General features: G+C 42.4%; 2 protein-coding genes across 4 annotated transcripts; both read left to right on the forward strand.

The window, feature by feature from the left end:
* The first annotated feature begins 562 nt into the window (after positions 1 to 562).
* znf654 (zinc finger protein 654) lies at positions 563 to 9,654 on the forward strand. Of its 2 annotated transcripts, none has more exons than XM_027009296.2 (9): positions 563 to 688; positions 1,749 to 1,894; positions 2,103 to 2,184; positions 2,591 to 2,726; positions 3,137 to 3,339; positions 3,529 to 3,665; positions 3,943 to 4,084; positions 4,353 to 8,394; positions 8,642 to 9,654. In XM_027009296.2, exons 1-9 carry the CDS (start codon positions 563 to 565, stop codon positions 8,650 to 8,652), a joined length of 5,025 nt encoding a protein of 1,674 aa, XP_026865097.2. In that variant the 3' UTR covers positions 8,653 to 9,654. The 2 variants fall into 2 exon arrangements, with proteins under 2 accessions (XP_026865097.2, XP_026865106.2); XM_027009305.2 differs by having other exon boundaries at positions 4,356 to 8,394.
* Positions 9,655 to 10,288: 634 nt separating this feature from the next.
* On the forward strand, positions 10,289 to 18,645 carry arl13b (ADP-ribosylation factor-like 13b). Of its 2 annotated transcripts, none has more exons than XM_027009318.2 (10): positions 10,289 to 11,290; positions 12,321 to 12,391; positions 13,350 to 13,599; positions 14,000 to 14,105; positions 14,322 to 14,524; positions 14,788 to 14,905; positions 15,012 to 15,156; positions 15,867 to 15,983; positions 16,262 to 16,330; positions 17,095 to 18,645. In XM_027009318.2, exons 1-10 carry the CDS (start codon positions 11,232 to 11,234, stop codon positions 17,169 to 17,171), a joined length of 1,215 nt encoding a protein of 404 aa, XP_026865119.2. In that variant the 5' UTR covers positions 10,289 to 11,231; the 3' UTR covers positions 17,172 to 18,645. The 2 variants fall into 2 exon arrangements, with proteins under 2 accessions (XP_026865119.2, XP_026865128.2); XM_027009327.2 differs by having other exon boundaries at positions 17,258 to 18,645.
* The last annotated feature ends 90 nt before the right edge of the window (positions 18,646 to 18,735 follow it).

The following is an 18,735-nucleotide window of genomic DNA, read 5'->3' on the forward strand; positions in this document are numbered from 1 at the left end:
TTCGGTAGCCAATAGCTACTGCGGCACTAATGACTCTCCAGCAGTGATTGGTTAATGAAAAAAAACTGTTACGTCACATGGCTTAACATGACACGTGCTATAGAAGGTAAGATAATTAAGCATCCCTGTGAGCTAAATCAAGAAGTTCAATGAATGAAATGTGCGCACTGCGTGCAGAGTTGTACTTATGATGTAGGTAAGGTTTTGAAAAGATAAGCATGCCAAACCTTCGGGAACGTGTATTCGTATTTTTCCGACGTATGAAAACGAAAGTAAAATAAATACTCCTTTGAACAATTAAACTACAGGTGATTAAGTGAGCTCGGGGGTTGGTAAACAGACGAAAGTTAAAGTTCCACACTGACAAATCAAATGTACAGAATAAGGACACAAGCGGGCCATGATATGATTGAAATGCACTGATCTCCAATGACAAATCACACGCCCCGCAGCTCTGCGATGATTGACAGGTCAGCTAACCAATCGGATTTCGAGGAAGGTCGGGTTTGGTACATGGTAACGTTCGCGGTGTGTGTCGTACGCGCTGGGTTAGACAAGCAGTATGGCGGAAGAAGAGAGTGAATTGGAGTTGGACAGGTTTAAAAAAGAACTGGAGAGTTTGATAAACACTAGTGCAAGCGACGAACGTGGACTCCAGAGCAAGTTATACTGTGCAAGATTTTGTGAGGTAAGCTGTGAAGTCGCACATAAACGCTATTCGGTCGGACGAGAAAAACAAACAGCTTAGCTAACGTAGGTTAGCCAGCTAGCTCCTCGCTAGCTGGCGTTAGCTAGCTAACTAACGTTAGCTTACCAGCGAGCTCCCCTCCCCCAGTGTCTGTGCTCGACTGCTGTTAGCTGTAATATAAATGCCACTACACTAGTACTCCTCAAGATTCTTAAAAATCCAAGAGCTGTGTTGCAAATATCAAAATAATTGATGTTTTTTTTAGTCGAAATGTCATTTTCCGCTGTCTTGTGTCAGCTAGCCTATTATTAGCTAGCTTGGTTAGGCTAGCTAACGTCTACATTCCAAAACAAGCAGAGAAACAGTCAGTTAGTGTGAGCTAAACTGGCTGGCCAGCTAGGGAGGTAGCTTAGCAAAGAGTAGAGCAATCTCGGTATACTATTATAATCCTGGTTTACTGTGTGATGATATTTGCTGTAATAATTAATTCGGCCTTAAGTGGTCTTTGTGCATGTTTTGCTTGAATTGTGCAACGTTTCTTGGTTATAACACTGCATCGCTGAAGTTCCTGTACACTTAACGTAGCTAGCTAGCTAGTCTCTGTATTTTGAAACGCCATTGTTTTTATTCACAAGTGTTTTAATTTGCTTAGTTTATTTATCAGTGCAGGATTTTTTGGTTGTATAGAGAACATTTGTTCATAAATGTTTATTAAATGTTTTCAAATGTTCTAGGACTAATGTTCTCATATTACAATTTAAATGGTCCAACTAGTCCGTTCCCTCGTAGCCATCTGCCTCATTAGCTGCTTCTGAATATCTGAAACTGCAGTCTACTGGCATTTTACCTGCTGTCAGTGCACTTAACTGAACTCCTCATCATCTAAGCAACAGTCCCTTAAGAGTTTAAAACTTTTGTGTTATTGTTGGGGAAAGCACAGTGTGGCCTGCAGTGTTACTTTTTTGTTTTTGATTTATGCTTTTTCCCCTTTTGGTCTCACCTCTGATCTCCCTTGTTTTCCCCTCTCATTCCCTCCTGTCTTATTTGCTTTTCCTTCTAGCTGGTTGAGGAACAGACAGGGCGATGGCAGGTGCCCCTGCCTCAGCTCCAGGTCCTGAGGAGTGCACTATGTACATTTGTGCATGGTGCCACCTCCTTCCCTTCTGATTGTGAGCATGTGCGCTACACACTGAGCAGTATTGCTCTGTGAGTATAACCTTGTCATAATCTAGTTGCGCCCATGGTCTGACCTGCTTAATTTTGTATGTTGAACTTTGGCTTTGAGATCATGAGGTTGGTGATCTGTTGCAGTGGTTTTAAAAGTGCCATACCTTTTTCCATCATTTGTATTGGCTATGAGCTGGGAACTACAATGAAAATAGTGCTTAAACTCTATGAACATTTTTCTTTGCAGGAGTGTCTTTGAGCTGCTGTTATTTTTTGGGAAAGATGAATTTCCAGAGGACCCTTTAAAAGAGATTCTGGATTCATTTCAGGTAATTCCATCACATGGATTGGGCTCCTCTTCTGTAGAAGTTTTATATTAAAGTTGGAGTGGTTAAAATTTTTATGTGAGAGTAGAAAGCGATGATAATGAATTGGTTGTCCATTTGTTGCCACAGCACTTGTTCTTAAGTAGCTTTTCAAATATCCCAGCCCCTAACCGCCTATTGTCAGGTTAGTAAATATGCTACAACAATAAAACAAGTAAATAACCAGACCGTGTTTTTAATCATTTCTTTATTCCATTTAGTGTCTTTTCTACTCCCTATACTTTTAACATCTTTAATACTCTTTTTATACAGTCGCTGACATTGGATATTTTATATTTACTATAAACCATGTTGATTTGTTGGTAGACCTAAATCCTGATTTCTCTCTTTGTCGCCTCTCCTCTGGTAGGAATGTCACTCAAGTTTAGTGAGATACCAGAATGTATACCTCCTGCAAGTCAGGCAGATCATCAGAGATGGGGGGCCATGGGCAAGCCCTGTGCTGCAGGGAATCCTAAAGGAATCGGAACAAGCACAAGAGGAAGGTTTGTTCAGTTTGTTTTGGACTCTTTTCATAAGACACCAGCACAGTGGATTACAAGGACCTGATCTGGCCTGACACATGGACTTTTACTTGGTCTGCATGACTTATTTCTCAACCAAATCCATTTAGTTTCTATTGGCTTCGTTAAGAATAAGACAACACAAGAATAATCTTTGTAATTTATTTTACTTGCCTTGGTCCAGGTTTAGTTTTAGGCACTTTTCTTCCCATCTTAAACAAATGGAAAAGGGGTTTGAATTTGATTTGTATTCTAATGTTTGTGTCTGGGTGTTTTGTTTATGTATTTTGAATGGCTGTTTGTATGTCTGTATTTACAAATCTCAGTGAATTCTAGATAATAAACAGGTGGGTTGTTAACATTCCGCTTATTGGTCATTGTTTCCTTCGCAGTGGAAAGATATTTGAGCTCTGAGTTATCCATCTTCTTCGAGCTTCGTGTTCGTTATTTGCTGGCATGTGAGCAGACCCGGGAGGCCATGGTGCTGGCCCAGAGATGCAGTCAGCACCTGACCGCTGGACGACACCTGTTCTTTAAGCAGGCCTACCTCACCTGTCTTTGCAAGGCTTCTGAGCAAGAGCGACTGTTGAAGGAGGTGAGTCAATTAAATTCAGTTTCCTTTGACCTGTCATGATCCAGTCAGAGTAGTGGACCGATTACAAAGACTAAATAAGTAAATATAATATGCGCGTGTGTATTGGAAATTTCTTATGTCAAATATTAGATGTGTTTGCTGATATGAAGGTTTAGTTTGCCAGTGCTCATGTTTGGTCTTGATGTGAAGATGGCAGAGATCGATGGGAAGGATGCCGTTGAGATTCTCTGCATGGTGGAGAAGGAGGAAAAGGAGGAGTTGCTCTTGGGCCTGAGCAGAAGCTTCCTCTTACAGCAGCTTATGAGTGGAGACATGTGCTACCTTTGGTGAGTCCCCCAACATGGCGGCCTATGAGTCAGAAACAGCTAGATGTGAGGGAGCATCATGGCCGACAGAAGATGAAACTTTATGGGTCTGGTTTCTTGGAAAACTTTGCTGATTTGAAAATTTAATGTATGAGTGGTCAATGTGGTTTTGTATTGTATGTGTAATATTTATCTGTGTTTTACTATATGTAAGTTTGTTTATATGTGCAGTTTTACCCCCCACAAGTGTCATTTTGGTGTTCTTACTAATATACACATGCATATGGTGTACCCTCAGGCATTTGGTCTTCATATGGTGTAAACTGTACCTCAGAATGAACACACCCAGAGAAGAATTTCTGGAGGAATGCAAACAGATGATTTTGTCAGCCACCAACATAAAGGCAATCTTTCCATTTATCAAGGTGATTCTGGCAGAGGTATGTAAATGTATCAAAAAATATGCATTTTTAAATTAGACCTCTTACATTATACATTTATGGTTCATTTTTCAAATACAGGAGTAGTCTATTGTATTCAGTGGATTTTGTTCACTGAAAAGCTTTTGTAGTCTAGGACTAGATAAACACATTCCTAAAATATGAAATAGCCTGTATGTGTATGTTTTAATTATTAAATGCAATGTGTTATGCTATTTAGTGTTTTTCTTGTGCTCACATGTGAATTTTTATTTGCATTTGTTTTTAGCAGCTGGAGCAGGATGGGTTGACATTTTGCTTAGAGCTCTGTGCACGAGCCCTGCAGACTGACCTCAAAAACGAACCAGTCACTAAGTCTCTCATCTACAAAATCATTGCATACCTGCTTCCCAACGACCTGGAAGTCTGCAGAGCCTGTGCCCTGCTTGTATTCTTCCTGGAGCGCACTGTCGAGGCCTACAAAACCGTGTTCCTTCTATACAATCACCCTGATCAGGAATACCATCTCGACACCAGTCCCATTGGGAACCACGTCCGTTTTGAGCTGATTCAGATTCTGAAAAAAGGCCTGTACTTCGACCCTGAATTCTGGAGCCTTCTCAACATAAGAACGAACTGCCTTAAGCTCATGAGCGAAAAGGTGGCTAAGGCCGCCCTCTGTGAGATTATGGAAGAGGACAAGTGGGTTCCCAGCTGCTGTGTTAGAGGTCAATGCAAATGCAGAGTGGAACCAGAAAGAACTATTAAAGAACAGGTGGCAAAGCCCACCAACAAACAAGAATCCGAGGTGGTAGACAAACAGGTCAGGCCTCTTTCTGAGGACACAACCTCTAAAATTCCATTACCTAAGAAGAGAGGGAGAAAACCAGGATCAAAGGTCGTAAAGGATCCGGAACCCTGTCCTGTTCGGCGTTCTTTCAGACAGTTAGACTTGGCGCAGAACCATGCCAGACAGCTGAGCAACAGACACCAAAGGTTCCTCACCAGACAGGCAGAGAAGAAGACCCATAAACGCAGGGGCAGGAAACCCCGCTGGCTCCTGGAGGAGTTGGCTGCTCAGGCAGAAAACAGTGCTCCAAGGCAAGGCAAAAAACCAGGGAGGAAGCCAAAGCAGTTAAATGTAAAGGGTATTTCAGTTCAGACGCCAGTCATTGAAATCACGATGGAGATTTCCTACCCTGACAATGAAGTTGACCTCCCTTCTGATGTTCAGGGCTGGCCTGTCTGTAAAATGACTTTAACTACAGAGTCCAATTTTAAGGAATCTAAAAGTCCATGTCAGGGTCCTCCTGCACAGCCTCATACTGAAGCTTCGAATTCTCTTCTTCAGTTACTGTCTGAAGAATCAACTTCCTCATGGAGAGATGAAGAAAAGGACACTGAAGAGTTTGCCTTTTGGCTGCATGATGATCTTGCCTTCATTCGAAAATTCCACACCTACGCAAAAGTGCCTGAAGTAGAGGGAATTTTGAATGATGCTCTGACTGACAATTTAGTTACAATGCCTGTCCTTGCTGTTGAGCAAGAAAGTCCTCTTCTGACCCCTACATCTGAAAATGATCCTTGTGAGCCAGTGAACACTGTCACACAGGTGGAGATTGAGTCAACTTTTCTTACCACTGCTTTAACACTAGAGGTCTCTGCACCTGTAGAGGGCACTGTTGATACCCATGAGGGATCTAGTTTGGAGATGCATCCTGGTCCAGAACTGCTATTAGTTTCACCTGTTGAGGATTCTTTACTGGCAGACGGTATGGTCAGTGTGCTGGAAAACAGTACTGTTGATTTTCTCCAAGATGAAACCATTAACCTTGTTGCTGATACTGTTCTTTCACCTGAAAATACACAAGAAATAGCAGTTTTTACTCCGGATATTATACCTGACAAAGCTACTGATATTTGTACGTCTGAAAGTGGATCCGAAAAATCAACTGACCATGACTCTGTCCATGAACATGCACTCGAAACAACAGTGAACACTACTCCTGTGCCTGAAATTGCACTTCAAATAACTGCTGACAATATGTCTACTCTTGAAAAAATAACTGATAGTCATGAACATGCACCTGTTGCTCCAAAGGAAGTAAGGCCTGTTTCTGAAAATGCATCTGTAATGGCCAGTGAGCACAAGATCCCTGCTTCCCTTGCAGAAGAGAAACCTCAGGAGCCAGAGGAAGACCAGAATGAGCTGCCTTGGGATATGCGTGCAGTGACCAACAGCTCAGCTCCTGTGTCTGGTTCTCAGACTGTCGTGCGGCTTTTGCATTGCTGTGGACTTTGCGGTAAAGAATGCAAAAGCTCATCGGTTCTGAGACACGCATTCTGGCATTACCGGATCGAAAGAAAGTGCATGTTTTGTCATTGCTTCAATTACGCACATGGCCCGTTGTGTCATTTTAAGAAGCACATAAAAGATTTAAAAGAGGGTTTAACTACACTGTCTGAGAAACCTGATCAGATTGTCCCCAGGGCACTGCCAAAGAAAATGAGACCTGGACTTGCACAAATCAAATCAAGACTGCTGATGAAGCTGAACGTTAGAAGGGAGACCTCACCTCAGCACAAGGTGGAGAATAACTTGGATGCCAATGGACGATCATTGAAGCAGAATTTCAAAAAAATTGGAGCCACAGGAGAACTGGAAGAGGGCAAGGAGATGGAAGAGAAAAATGAAGATGATCAGGGGCGCATTCCCAAGACAAAGGTAAGATACTTCACGAGGGGCTTAGTTAGAAAGTCGGAGTCCAAGGGAAAGTTCCTTAGGGCAAGATTAGCCAGGAAAGCAAAGACTGAGGGAGATGTTTCAGGCACCCAGGACAGTAATGTTCACAGAGCAAATGGAGTACTTAGAAAAAGGAGAAACATGAAGCATGTTCAGGAAGAGAGCTGTCAATCAAATGGTGAGAAAAATGTACCATCAATAACAAAACAGGAAAAAGATGACCAGGAGACTGTGGTTGGGTCAGAGGCTGAACAGGTGAAGGCAGACAGCACCAGTAAGGAAAGGAAAAGCTTGAATTGGACAACCCCAGAAGAAAAAGAAATGTTGGAGAAAACTAGGATCAGGAAAAAAAAGAATAGGCTTGCTGACCAGAAAGAGGATGATGAATCAGCAAAAAGAAGAAAGGTAGACAGTGGGCAGAACGAGAGGTCTGGCGTTGATCAGAAACAGAAGGAAAGTGCTGTAACTCTTAATCTCACAGACGGAACCCAACAAGAGAATGTTGCAGCTGGTGTGACAAATGCAATAAATCAGGAGAATGGGACGGAATTGGATGAGGCCTCGAAACCAGTGCAGAAGAAGAAGCTCTGCGGTACTCCTCCTATGGTTAAATGTCCTGTGGAAGCATGCACGTTCCAAACAAGACCAAGCCCTGTCCTTTCACACGTGCTCATTCACCACCCTGGTGACACAAAAGCCCTCGAGTTCTTTTACAACCTTGCGAAGGAGAAATGTCTTTTCTGTGGCAGAAGGATCTGGAGCCCTCAGCACTTTTTTGACCATGTTGTTTCTCACCGGGGTAACCTCAAGCACCCATGCTACCATGTTGACTGTAAGGAGAGGTTCAAAACGCGGCTGGCGCTTGGTGACCACATGTTGAAAGATCATCATCCACTGAGAGCGGTGTGCTGCTTTCCTGGATGCGCAGGGCAATTTGCCAACTCCAAGCTATTGTACAGTCACGAAAGGGTTCATTACAAACTAGTTCGGAAAAAGGCCCTACCCAAAAAGAACAAGTCAGTAACCTCCAGTTTTAAAAAGTGTGAGAAAGTTGTTGAGATGAACCTAACAGCCTCAAATGCTAACCCTTCAGAAATGCAGCAGACGCTTGAAGGCATAACGGCTGCTCCTTCTCAGACACAGCCAGCTGAAGGTGCACAACAGACAAAGAGTGCGACACCTGTTAAACTAGAGGACGAAAAGCCTCTGATGTTAAATAGAAGTTCAGTGAGCTACGCCAACAAGAGCCCCAGGCTTGTCAATGGCCACAGCAAGCACGGGCGAGAGGCCCGCGTGAAACCGCCTGCAGCCGTGGCCTCGAAAGAGCAATTGATGGAGTACGGGAAAATGAGTAACAAGCCGTTTGTCCGCCCTCCGCCATCGGCGTACCTGGATGAATCATACATCAGCATGCCGAAGCGCTGGAAGGGGCCCCAGCTGAGCCCCAAGGGCTCCACTGTGAGCATCGTCAGCCCCACCAAGAGACAGTGCTGCTCACGATGCTCAGCCTCCTTCGATACTGACGAAGAGCTTCAGGCGCACAGAGAAAAATGCACTTCCCTCTTCGGTTTTGACTCGGATGATGAAAGTGAGTGTGTTGGTTTGTCTGATGAATAATGTGTACTTAGGCTCGCTTTTTAGTCATGCACAACTGCTTTCGAATTCTCAATATAGTCATGCTAAGTGCGGATGCAGTATAGCAGGTAATTCCGTTCCAGTGGTGTATTTAGTTGTGTAAATATGGGAAAGAAGTACTAAGTGTTGTTCTTTGTTGTCTAAACACAGCCTAGGATCGTTTCCCTCTTTAACTCCCCTGCCCTTTTGACTGTTCATAGGTGCTTCCTGAAGAAGAAACCATTTGACCATCACTTTTACAGAAAGGCACGAACCCATTTGAACTGCCGATGAAAGCTGCTAATTGACATTCTGAAGTTTTTTTTTGTTTGTTTTTTTTTTTTTTTTGAAGAGCACGTGAAGACACAAAAAGACACTTCATTTGGAGTGTTAAGTGTTAAGCTCACTAGCGCTTAACAGTACAGTTTGGTTTTACCATTTGGACTTTCACACAGTTAACAGTTACGTTGTCAGGCTGTGGACTTTGTTGCTAAATCTTATTTGTTCATAGCAAAATTTAGCAGCTTGACCCATTGTTCAACTTCACTAATAGAGTTCTCAGAATTGAAAATGGAAAAACAATTTTAGGTGACAGTTCCCAGCTAACACTGAAAAACACCGATTACCCTTTTAAAAAAAATTTTTTACAATTATTATTATTTTTGGGGGGGGGGGCTTGGACTGCTTGGTAATGGACCCATGCTCGGAGATTCTTTTGCCCTAACAGACCATAGTTGTCTGATTTAAAATGGTCATTGAACCTGTAGAGAGGGCGTGCTTGGCCTCTTTTGTTCCCAATGACTCTGCTTTTACTCTGGGTAACAGAAGATAGTCAGTCTAGTTTGGGCCCAGGAAGGGAATCAGCAGTATTGTGCTTTGACCTGTTTAATCGGTTTGACTGATTTCAGGATTAAAGTGCAGGAATAAGTATGGTTGTACTGGCTATGCAATTCAGCATATTTCTGACACGTTTGGAAAACTCAGTTTAATTATTTAGAAACTTGTATTTTTAATCTGTGAACACTTTTTTTTTTTTAAGCATTTAACTGCTTTTTAATTTTAATTTTTTTTTTATTAATCTCAAACATGAACACATTGGAGTTAGTATAATGAGCCGGACATACCTAGAATATATAATACATTTCATCTAAGAACAATAAGATTAATTTTTGCCCTAAATACTAAATGATTCATATGAAGGCATTGATGTGGGCCCAAGTCTTGTAAGATTAAAGAAGGAAAAATTAAATGGCACAGAGTAATTGCTGAATCATTTATTGGCCAATTTGAGTACAACAAACAAAGCCAAGCTGTTTCTTAGCACTTCCTTGCCAAGACGGGTTCAACTATTAAAGAGAGCTGTGTGCGTCTCGTACAACTTCCTAAAGCATTGATGTTCTGTATCCTGCTAAAGGACTTCTCTTTAAACTTAAAAAAAATTATAAAGAGAAGAAATATAACTGTCTCAACAGAGGCATGTCTGAACTGTTCCACAGATGAACAGTGAGTTACTTATTTATTTTTTTTTCTATATTATGTAAATGTTTGAAAGAAAAAAATGGTATATAATTGGGATGGGTTCATGGGTTTGTATATCAAATGTTTTTGTTCTAAAAAATTAAAATGCATATATGAAAATGTATTTAAATGTCGTCGTGTTTATTAAAAAATGTGTCCCATGGATTAGAACTTGTCATGGAAGACTGTAGGAAAGGAAAACCTTAGATGGGAAGGTATACCCTGACTCCAATCAAGTATGCAACATAAACGTGACTACTCCACTGCGTCCTCGGGAGGACGTCGGGCCTGATATTCCCATGCCGTCCACTGGAGGCGCTACTGCCGACCTGCATTGTGCTACAATCACGGCTGCAGCCATAGCAGCCAGAGCGCAGTGTAAACAAAGCGGACAGCGAGCATCTCGCCGGACTACTAGCTAGCTATCGCCACCTAAACTCGTGAAGCAGTGAAAAGTTTTCGGCGCACGTTTGGATTCGTGTACCTAGTTATGGTTTAAAAAAAAATTAATACTGGCACGAGGTTAAAGTTTAGCTTGCTGAAGTGTGTGTTTTACAATCAGAACATGTTTAACTTGGCTAACTAGCTAGCTAACCTAGCTGGTTGGCTACTTTAAAAAAAATCAACCTAGCTAGCTACTTGGTTGGTCAATTTGTAGCTAGGTTAGCTAGCAAGTTAGCCAATGTCGCAAAATACGTTTTGGTTTTTTTTGGGGGGGGGGGGGGGGGGGAGTCGGTACGAAAGTGATGCGTCTTGCGAATTAAGATTGAGCGTATGCCGTTAAATGTCTTGACGGTTTTTTTGAGGGGCTTTAGACAGTTGATATCACATTAGCTGTTTCTACCAATGAAGTGGGATTTAGCTTTCTAGCTGACAACACTAACCGCTAACTAGCTTAGCTAGCTAACCTAGCACACCTAACTGCATTTATTCGGGTTCATTTTGTCTGGTTAGCCGGTGGGTCGTTTTTAACTTGATGTAACGCTAGGCTTGTTGCAAGATACGTTTAAACTGGCTGTTAACCTACGTTAGCTATAATATCACAGATACGTTATCTAGCCTGGCATAATTGACCAGTCTTGCAATCTAACGGTATGCAATGTCATCACAGTGTTGTTCAGTTCCAGTAACCTAGCTAGGGTTAGCCAGTTAACCTAGGTATTTGCAAATGCAACTTTTTAAGATAACTGGGAACTTGTTGGCAATTGAAAGAGTCTCACAAAGTTGCATTTCACGTCATGGTCATAAGTTGAATAAGGAGAAGTCCATGTAAGTCCATGTGTTTGGATTACAATGTTCAGTCTGATGGCGAACTGCTGCAACTGGTTGAAAAGGTGGCGCGAACCTGCAAAGTAAGTTAGCTAGCTATCAAAAACATCGCTAATTTCCGAATTTTACTACTCTTTTAACTTTAAACCTGCAGGACCACGTAATAGGTTTACATTAGTAACACTGTACATATTTAGCCACATAAAGTATTTTATATACGCCTGCGTACGATTAGTCGCATAGCTACAGTGTTGGTGTTATACATGTGTTCTGAACCGTCTGTAGATGTCAGTAGTCTTTGAAATGTACGTTAAAGCTTGCTTCAGTCCAGGCGTGTAAACACGGACGGGGGTTAACTGACAATTTGGAGGGGTGGGTCGTAGGACTGTTGGGGAGACAGTAACATAGATAATGCGCTTGCTGTCCCTGCGATACTGGTGATGAAGTTAAATGTGGAGGTGGCGGTCATTTTTGCATCTCTAAAATATGATGGGAAAGTTGGCAGCTTCCTGTACATATTTGTACAGGTTACCAGGTGCCCATGTTTGTTTTGCCTTATGACAGGCTGTGGTGGATTAGGTGGGTGAGCTGGTGAAGTTACCAAGGAATTGTATACATGATGAAATGCATGGGTGCTTGGATTACATGTCTGCCTGAACAGCCACGCTTTGTGCTGAGCTGCTAGATTCAGATGCACAATACCAAATGGTTCACACATTTCTTTGAATATGCTTAAACTAGTATTCCCAGTCGCTTGGATATTTTGTTGGGTCAGCAGTGAGGAATAAGATGAAATGGTTAGTGTCTGGAGATCCCCCGGTGTGCTAACCAATGTGCTGGGGCTAGTCGGGAGATGATGAATTCGTCTGTTTTTGGCTTTGTCTGCGTAAGCAACTGCGCATGTACTGTGCCCCCTGAACTAAATCACTTCATAAACTTGGTCTTCACCCTGGTGCATGCACATAAGCAGCTTTTCCCGTGGACTGGCCCGCCACCTCATTAAAGAGAAACAGACATGGGGGCAGGCATCCACTCGAGTGCAAGTGCTGTGGCTCTGTTCTGGGTCAGTCTGCTGGGCTTAGTGCAGTGCTTTGTGTGTGTGTGTGCTTCCAGGAAGGTGACGCTGGTGATGGTGGGCCTGGACAACGCTGGTAAAACTGCAGCCGTGCGGGGCATTCAGGGAGGTAAGGCAACCCTGCGCACCTCTCGCACGTGCAGTTAGTGTGCCATTCATCCATTATCTTAAGCTCCTTAATGCCACGGTGCAGATGCCTTAGCAACACACAACAGCTTTTTTATACAGTGTCGGAGTATGTAATAATGTGGTGTTATGTAATTTGCAGCTGCACGGCTTTCTTTTATTTCTCATTTGTAAAAGTTCCTTTTAAGTTTTTCTTTAAAGAGGTGTAATGTGTTGTGATGTATTTTAAGGTTTGGCTTTTTAGGCATAAAGTACAATAGGCAGTTTTTCCCAACATTTCAGTATTTAATAAATTTCACAAAAATAAGTGCCCCCTCCCAACCATTTTTTGTCACATGCCTTTTGTGTATCTCCCTATTCTTCAAGGTCTATTGTAAGTATTGTGTTTAACAAAAATTTGCCTGCTTCTTGACATTTGGGCCTTGTTTTATTAGCAATGCATAAATGCAGCTAAAGTAAACTTCATTGTAATGACCTCGTAGGTATAAAGACATGACCAGGGTGTGATGTAACTGATATTCATTTACGTTTATATGACATTTTTATCCAAAGCCACTTAGTTATGACTGTACACAACTTGAGCAATTGAGGGTTAAGGGTGTTTCTCAGGGGACTAACATTGGCAACCTGGTGGTGGTGGGGCTTGAATTGGCAACCTTCTGATTAGTAATCGAGTACATTAACCACTGAGCTACTGCCCCACTAATGAGTTTAAGAGTAAATCTATTTGTGAAGGCTGGAGCCCTCTATGCTTGCTCTCATCCTCTCATCCTTTCCCTTTCACTCAGTTGCTCTCACCTGTACCTTTTTAGCACATGGTCAGTACAGAGCCAGCACAAATTTGATCAGTTTTTGATCAGTCCTAGGTGAAAGCTACTGCCGGTCGATGCAGCACTGTAAAACGCACCATATTACCATCCTAACGTGAATCTCTACCCCAGAAAGCCCACTCGACGTGGCCCCCACCGTTGGCTTCTCCAAGGTGGACCTGAAGCAAGGCAAGTTTGAGGTGACCATCTTTGATCTGGGCGGAGGGAAACGCATTCGGGGCATCTGGAAGAACTACTACTCAGAATCGCATGGCGTGGTGTTCGTGGTGGACTCCAGCGATGTCCAGCGGATCCACGAGACCAGGGACACCATGGCTGAAGTGCTCCGTCACCCTCGCATCGCCGGCAAGCCCGTGCTAGTGTGAGCACCCCGCGCTCAGACACACCTCTCATTAGCCACACATCAACAGTGGACCTCAGCACTCAGACGCGAACATTCACAGAACATCACTATGAGATACAGACCTTAAATTTTCCATTCAAGCAAAATTAACATTTTTTTTCCTATGCATCTCCTGACAAATAAATGGATTGCATTATGGTACTACATTGTGATATTGTAATATTATGCATCATAGGACACATCCTCACCAGTAACTAATAATCTGCTAAACTGGTTGTCCAAATGTTTGGTTTGCATGCTTTGCACACACCTCTTCATTGCTCTCAAGTGCAGATCTGGAGCTATGCGTGTGTAACATCTTTCACATGGTGGTGTCACATGCAGCTCACTCGCTCCCCTACTCCCTCTTGGCATTTAGACTCGCCAATAAGCAGGACCGGTGCGGCGCATTGGCTGAAGCCGACATCATTGAGAGCCTGTCACTGGAGAAGCTGGTCAATGAGAACAAATGTCTCTGTCAGATTGTGAGTGTTTATTCAATGAGCATCCTTGCAGCAGTAAGAAACCTGGCAGCCTCCGAAGTTTTTAGGGGGACTGCTAGCTTACTGGAGGCTTTTGCAGCACTCTGCCTTTTTGGTAGCTAACGCCAAGAGTGCCATTTAATGAGTGATATCCAGCTGTACCCTGGAGAAAGGGAGTGAATGAGCCAATTAAAGCTGAACCTACGCTGATCTGAACAGGAGCCATGCTCGGCAGTGTTGGGCTATGGCAAGAAGGTCGACAAGTCCATCAAGAGCGGCCTGAACTGGCTCCTGAGCAGCATCGCCAAGGATTACGAGGCGATCACCGAGCGTGTACAGAGGGACACAGCCGAGCAGCGGGCCCTGGAGGAGCAGGACAAACAAGAGAGAGCTGAGCGAGTGAAGAGAATCCGCGAGGAGAGGTCAGTAACCACACGCTGCCTCACCAAAACTTTGCCTCAAGAAACTTTCTTTTCCTCCCACCACATATAAATTACATATAATTACCATTATAAGTAATTTTGTGTGTGTAGCAATAAAAATCAACCGCTCTTGAGTTCTGTGACATTAATATATTATTCTAGGCAAATACTGGTGCAAAATCACATGTATGCTAGCAAATACATTCACTATTATTATTATTATTATTATTGTGACCTATTTGATGGATTTGCTCTTCCTATAGGGATAGGCAAGAGCGTGAGGAGGCGGAGCGAGAAGAGACACAAGCGGAGGAGGAGGAGGAGGAGGAGCATGCCAACATGCCCAGCCCATTCCAGCCAATAAGCAATATTGCCCATGAGGCGAGTTTTCCTCTCAGCCAATAAGGAGTTTACTGTGCCTCTGTGTTCCTGACTTTCCTCATAATGGGATTTGTGTTAAAAGTTTGGTTCATTTTATGAATTTCAGGAGGAGGACAAAAAGGAGAAGGAAAAGAAAGAGCAGAGGGAGGAGGGCCAGCAGGGCGGGGCTCTGGATCACAGGAGCAAACAGGAAGTTGATGGTGATGATGATGAAGAGAGTGAAAGGCACACACCAGAGAGCACCGACTCAGGTCTGTCTATTTCATATGATCACTCAACACTATCAGAAATGCCAGTTCTTAACATGGCAAAGTGATGCATACCAGAGAGTAATTTATTTTTGGATTAAAATGGCAATCTTAGTTACATGTAAGATAGTGGGCTCATATGAGCTAATATGTATAAAAGGGCTAATTGAACTATTTGCTGCAGTCAAAGGGTGACTGTTGAGTGTCCCCAGGGGACTACTTGTCTCCTTCTTCCTGGTAGTCCCAGTCTCCTAGCCGGCGCTCTATGGCTCTCCGTCATGTCTCTTCCATTCCATGCCTTATGGAAAATGGAGCCATAACAAAGTCCATTATAATTTTAAAAGGCTGATCTTCAGAACGGAAAGAGCGGTTTCATATTCTGGTCTAGAAGGGCATAAGCAAGGCATTGCTCAGCATTTTCCCTCTTAACACACCTGACTCAGCTCAGTGAACCCTTGATTATCTGATGAAATGAATGGCTAATCTTAAAATTGGGTGCGCACTAAATCGTGCAGTGCCGTGGGCTTCCAGCAGTAGAGTATGAAAGCCTTGCTTTAGACAATTAACCTGAATTAACACTTGAAATGATGGCTCTAATGAAACCACAATTGCTATTTAATTAGGGTCATCGAACAGTCGAGAGAACTGAGATATCCTGGGAAATTTGTCACCAGCGCACTCTCGGCTGCTAAACGGCTTTATCTCATTCTCAGGTCCAGCAGACCAGGCCAAAAAGAAGACCAAGAAACTACAGCTGAGGCGGAAAAACAGGGTTGACCCACTCAGGCTGGAGGACTCCACCAAAAGCCCCACTCCACCTCCTCCTCCAGGTAAGCCTTATTTAAACAGCACTGAAACACTTTACACTCGTGAGTTTACTGGTTTTTGTTTGTTTGTTTTTTCCCCACAGTGCAAAACTATTTATTTATATAATTATTTATTATTTATAAAACTTAAAAAAAACCAAAAACATAATACTATCTTAAGGTGAAACTGACACTGAAGTTTGTTCCAAAGAGCCCCTAATCTAACCTCTATGTTTCCGTAACTTGCCGATTTGCTTTTTATGGAGGTTTTTACAAATGCGTCATTTCATTTCTGTTTTTAGTTGGCTGGGCAACTCCCAAAGTTTCTAGGCTGCCCAAGCTTGAGCCTCTTGGAGACGCAAGGCGCTCTGGTAACTTGGTTTCATCCTTCAGTGTCCCCGTTCCCCAGTGCATCTTGTCGCGTGAGCTACTCGCACCTTTTTTCCCTCTCAGTTTTGTGTTTTACCCAGGCCTCCTCGCACTTGTCCCCGTCACTAACGATCCGCTCGCGCTCCCTCTCGCTTCCCCTTTGTCTCTCCATCCCCAGAACATATTTGTGCCTCATCAAGCATCTGTATCTGACCATACTTTCAACACATGTGTACCTGACTCAGCCTGCTGTGCCATGCATGTTTTCAGTCAACATTCTCTCCTAACAAAACGACCTGAACACGGAGCAGTTGTGAAACATTCCTCACTGTCCTGTGTTTCTTGTGCTGCATGCATTTTTTTGTATCGTCTACAGAATACTGATACATACAGACAGGGACACCTGTCCCAAACGCACGGTAGTAATACCATATTCTAGTATTCTAGATACAAAAGGTGTTTGGGTTCTCCAACTCTGGGTAGACTGTGTCCTGTAGTACATTTGATATGTATAAGGTGTGCGTGGGCAGGACAAACATCAAAAGTGTACACAGCTGAAGCATTCCAGCGCAGGAGTGGGAGAAACCTGGCTGTATGCTGATTTGAAAGCCATTTGGATATTTTGGTAGTTCAGGTGTTATAAGGAGCAGAGTTCAGCTGCGTTTGATGGAGAATGAAGAGTTGAAGGAATTAGACTGATGTATTGCTGCTTTAAAGGACGGATTTCACTAATCTCTCTCTTTCCATCATTTTCTCCCGTTGGCAGATTTCTATCGCAAGCCCCTCCCACCTGTAGCAATTAGACAGAGGCCAAACAGCGAAACTCATGATGTCATTTCTTAACCCCACCTCTTTTTCTCCCTCTTTGGTTTACAATTCCTCATCCCCGCCAATCATGGTCTTTTGTTTTTATTTCTCTTATTTCCAAGCCCGGGCTGTATAAAAAGCTACACAGGTGCAATCACCTATGAGAGAGCAACTGGTACCCGATCGACATACCCAAGTGGATTACATGCTCATTGACCAGCCAGTGAGGAATGGCCTACAGTGGTCATGCAAGGGACATACTTCAATAAACACTCAGCTGTGTCTGAATTCATGAAAGATAGACCTGCGTTGGACAAATTGGTTTTCCACAAGAGGATGAAGCATAATTTCCGTGTATACTTTTCCCACAATTGGCTTTAGGCTTTGAATCACACAGATTCACAACTGTGAAATCTATGAGCTTTTTGAAATCAAGCATCTATGGACTTTTTCAGAATCTGCAAGAAATGATACATATATTGTATAAAAACACTAGCAGCTGTCCTGAATGGACACCATTCAGTATAACTGACATGGTACAGAAAAGTCTTCCTTCTTCATGTGTGTTTGTGCTCAGGCAGATGCTGTTAAATGGTCCTGAAGATGTAATGTCCTATTAATAGAATGATGATGAAATGTACTGCTATTTCACTTATCATTTCCACTCTGTTCCACCTTTTATTTTATATATCTGCAAATATATATGTAATCAGAATATTTCAGATAGAAAACTGACTTTTACTTTTGTCTTCAGATTTCACCTGCAGCTGGCACTACATTTAAGTTTTATGATCATAGGGTAGATACAGCAGAAGTGGTTTTGTTTCATGAGTTAAAAATTTTCATTTAAAAAGAAGAGAGTTTTGGGGGTCTTTGGGGGAGGTGCAGGAACATGTATGTACTGTAACCGTATGTTTTGACTTTGGAAGAGGCAGTGTTGAGTTTTTATTTCAAAGTAGCAATTCAGAATGTTACCGTACATACAAATGTTGAAATATATTTTTGGTGAAACATTCACAAAGGCTGAAATTATTTATTGAGCCACCTGTTTATTTTTTGGAAGATATAATGCATAAACTGTTCTAGTATCTAAACTATACAGGCTACACAGCTCTGAAAGTGTATTTGGACATATCTTGATCAGATGAATTCCACTTTCAAATATATATGTCTTGACATGTTTTATTCTATCAGAGAAGTACTGTAAAGGGTACGTTCAGTTTAGGTGCTTGTTGTAGCCAATTAACAACCAGCTTTTTTTTTTTTTTTTTGGTTGTTTTTGTTTTTGTTTTGTTTTGTATTTGCTTCACCCATTTCTTAATTTGGACATGTATAGTATTTTATCTTTGACCATCACGATTTAGTTGAGTGTGGTTTCTTAGTTATGTATTCCGTTTCAAATGAATAACACAATTTTCTTAACACCGGGTTCTCGTTCATACATGCACTTTTTAAAATCCAGTTTGATTTTTAATATGAATGTCAATAAATGCATAAATATTTTTACTCACATGGTGTCCGTTGTTAAATGACCACATTTAGATCGTCCAGATGTCACACTATTATTGCTGTCAGTTGCACCGGGTAGTTTATGGCTAAT

The sequence above is a fragment of the Electrophorus electricus genome, chromosome 16 (assembly GCF_013358815.1).
Source record: "Electrophorus electricus isolate fEleEle1 chromosome 16, fEleEle1.pri, whole genome shotgun sequence".
Lineage (NCBI taxonomy): Eukaryota > Metazoa > Chordata > Actinopteri > Gymnotiformes > Gymnotidae > Electrophorus > Electrophorus electricus.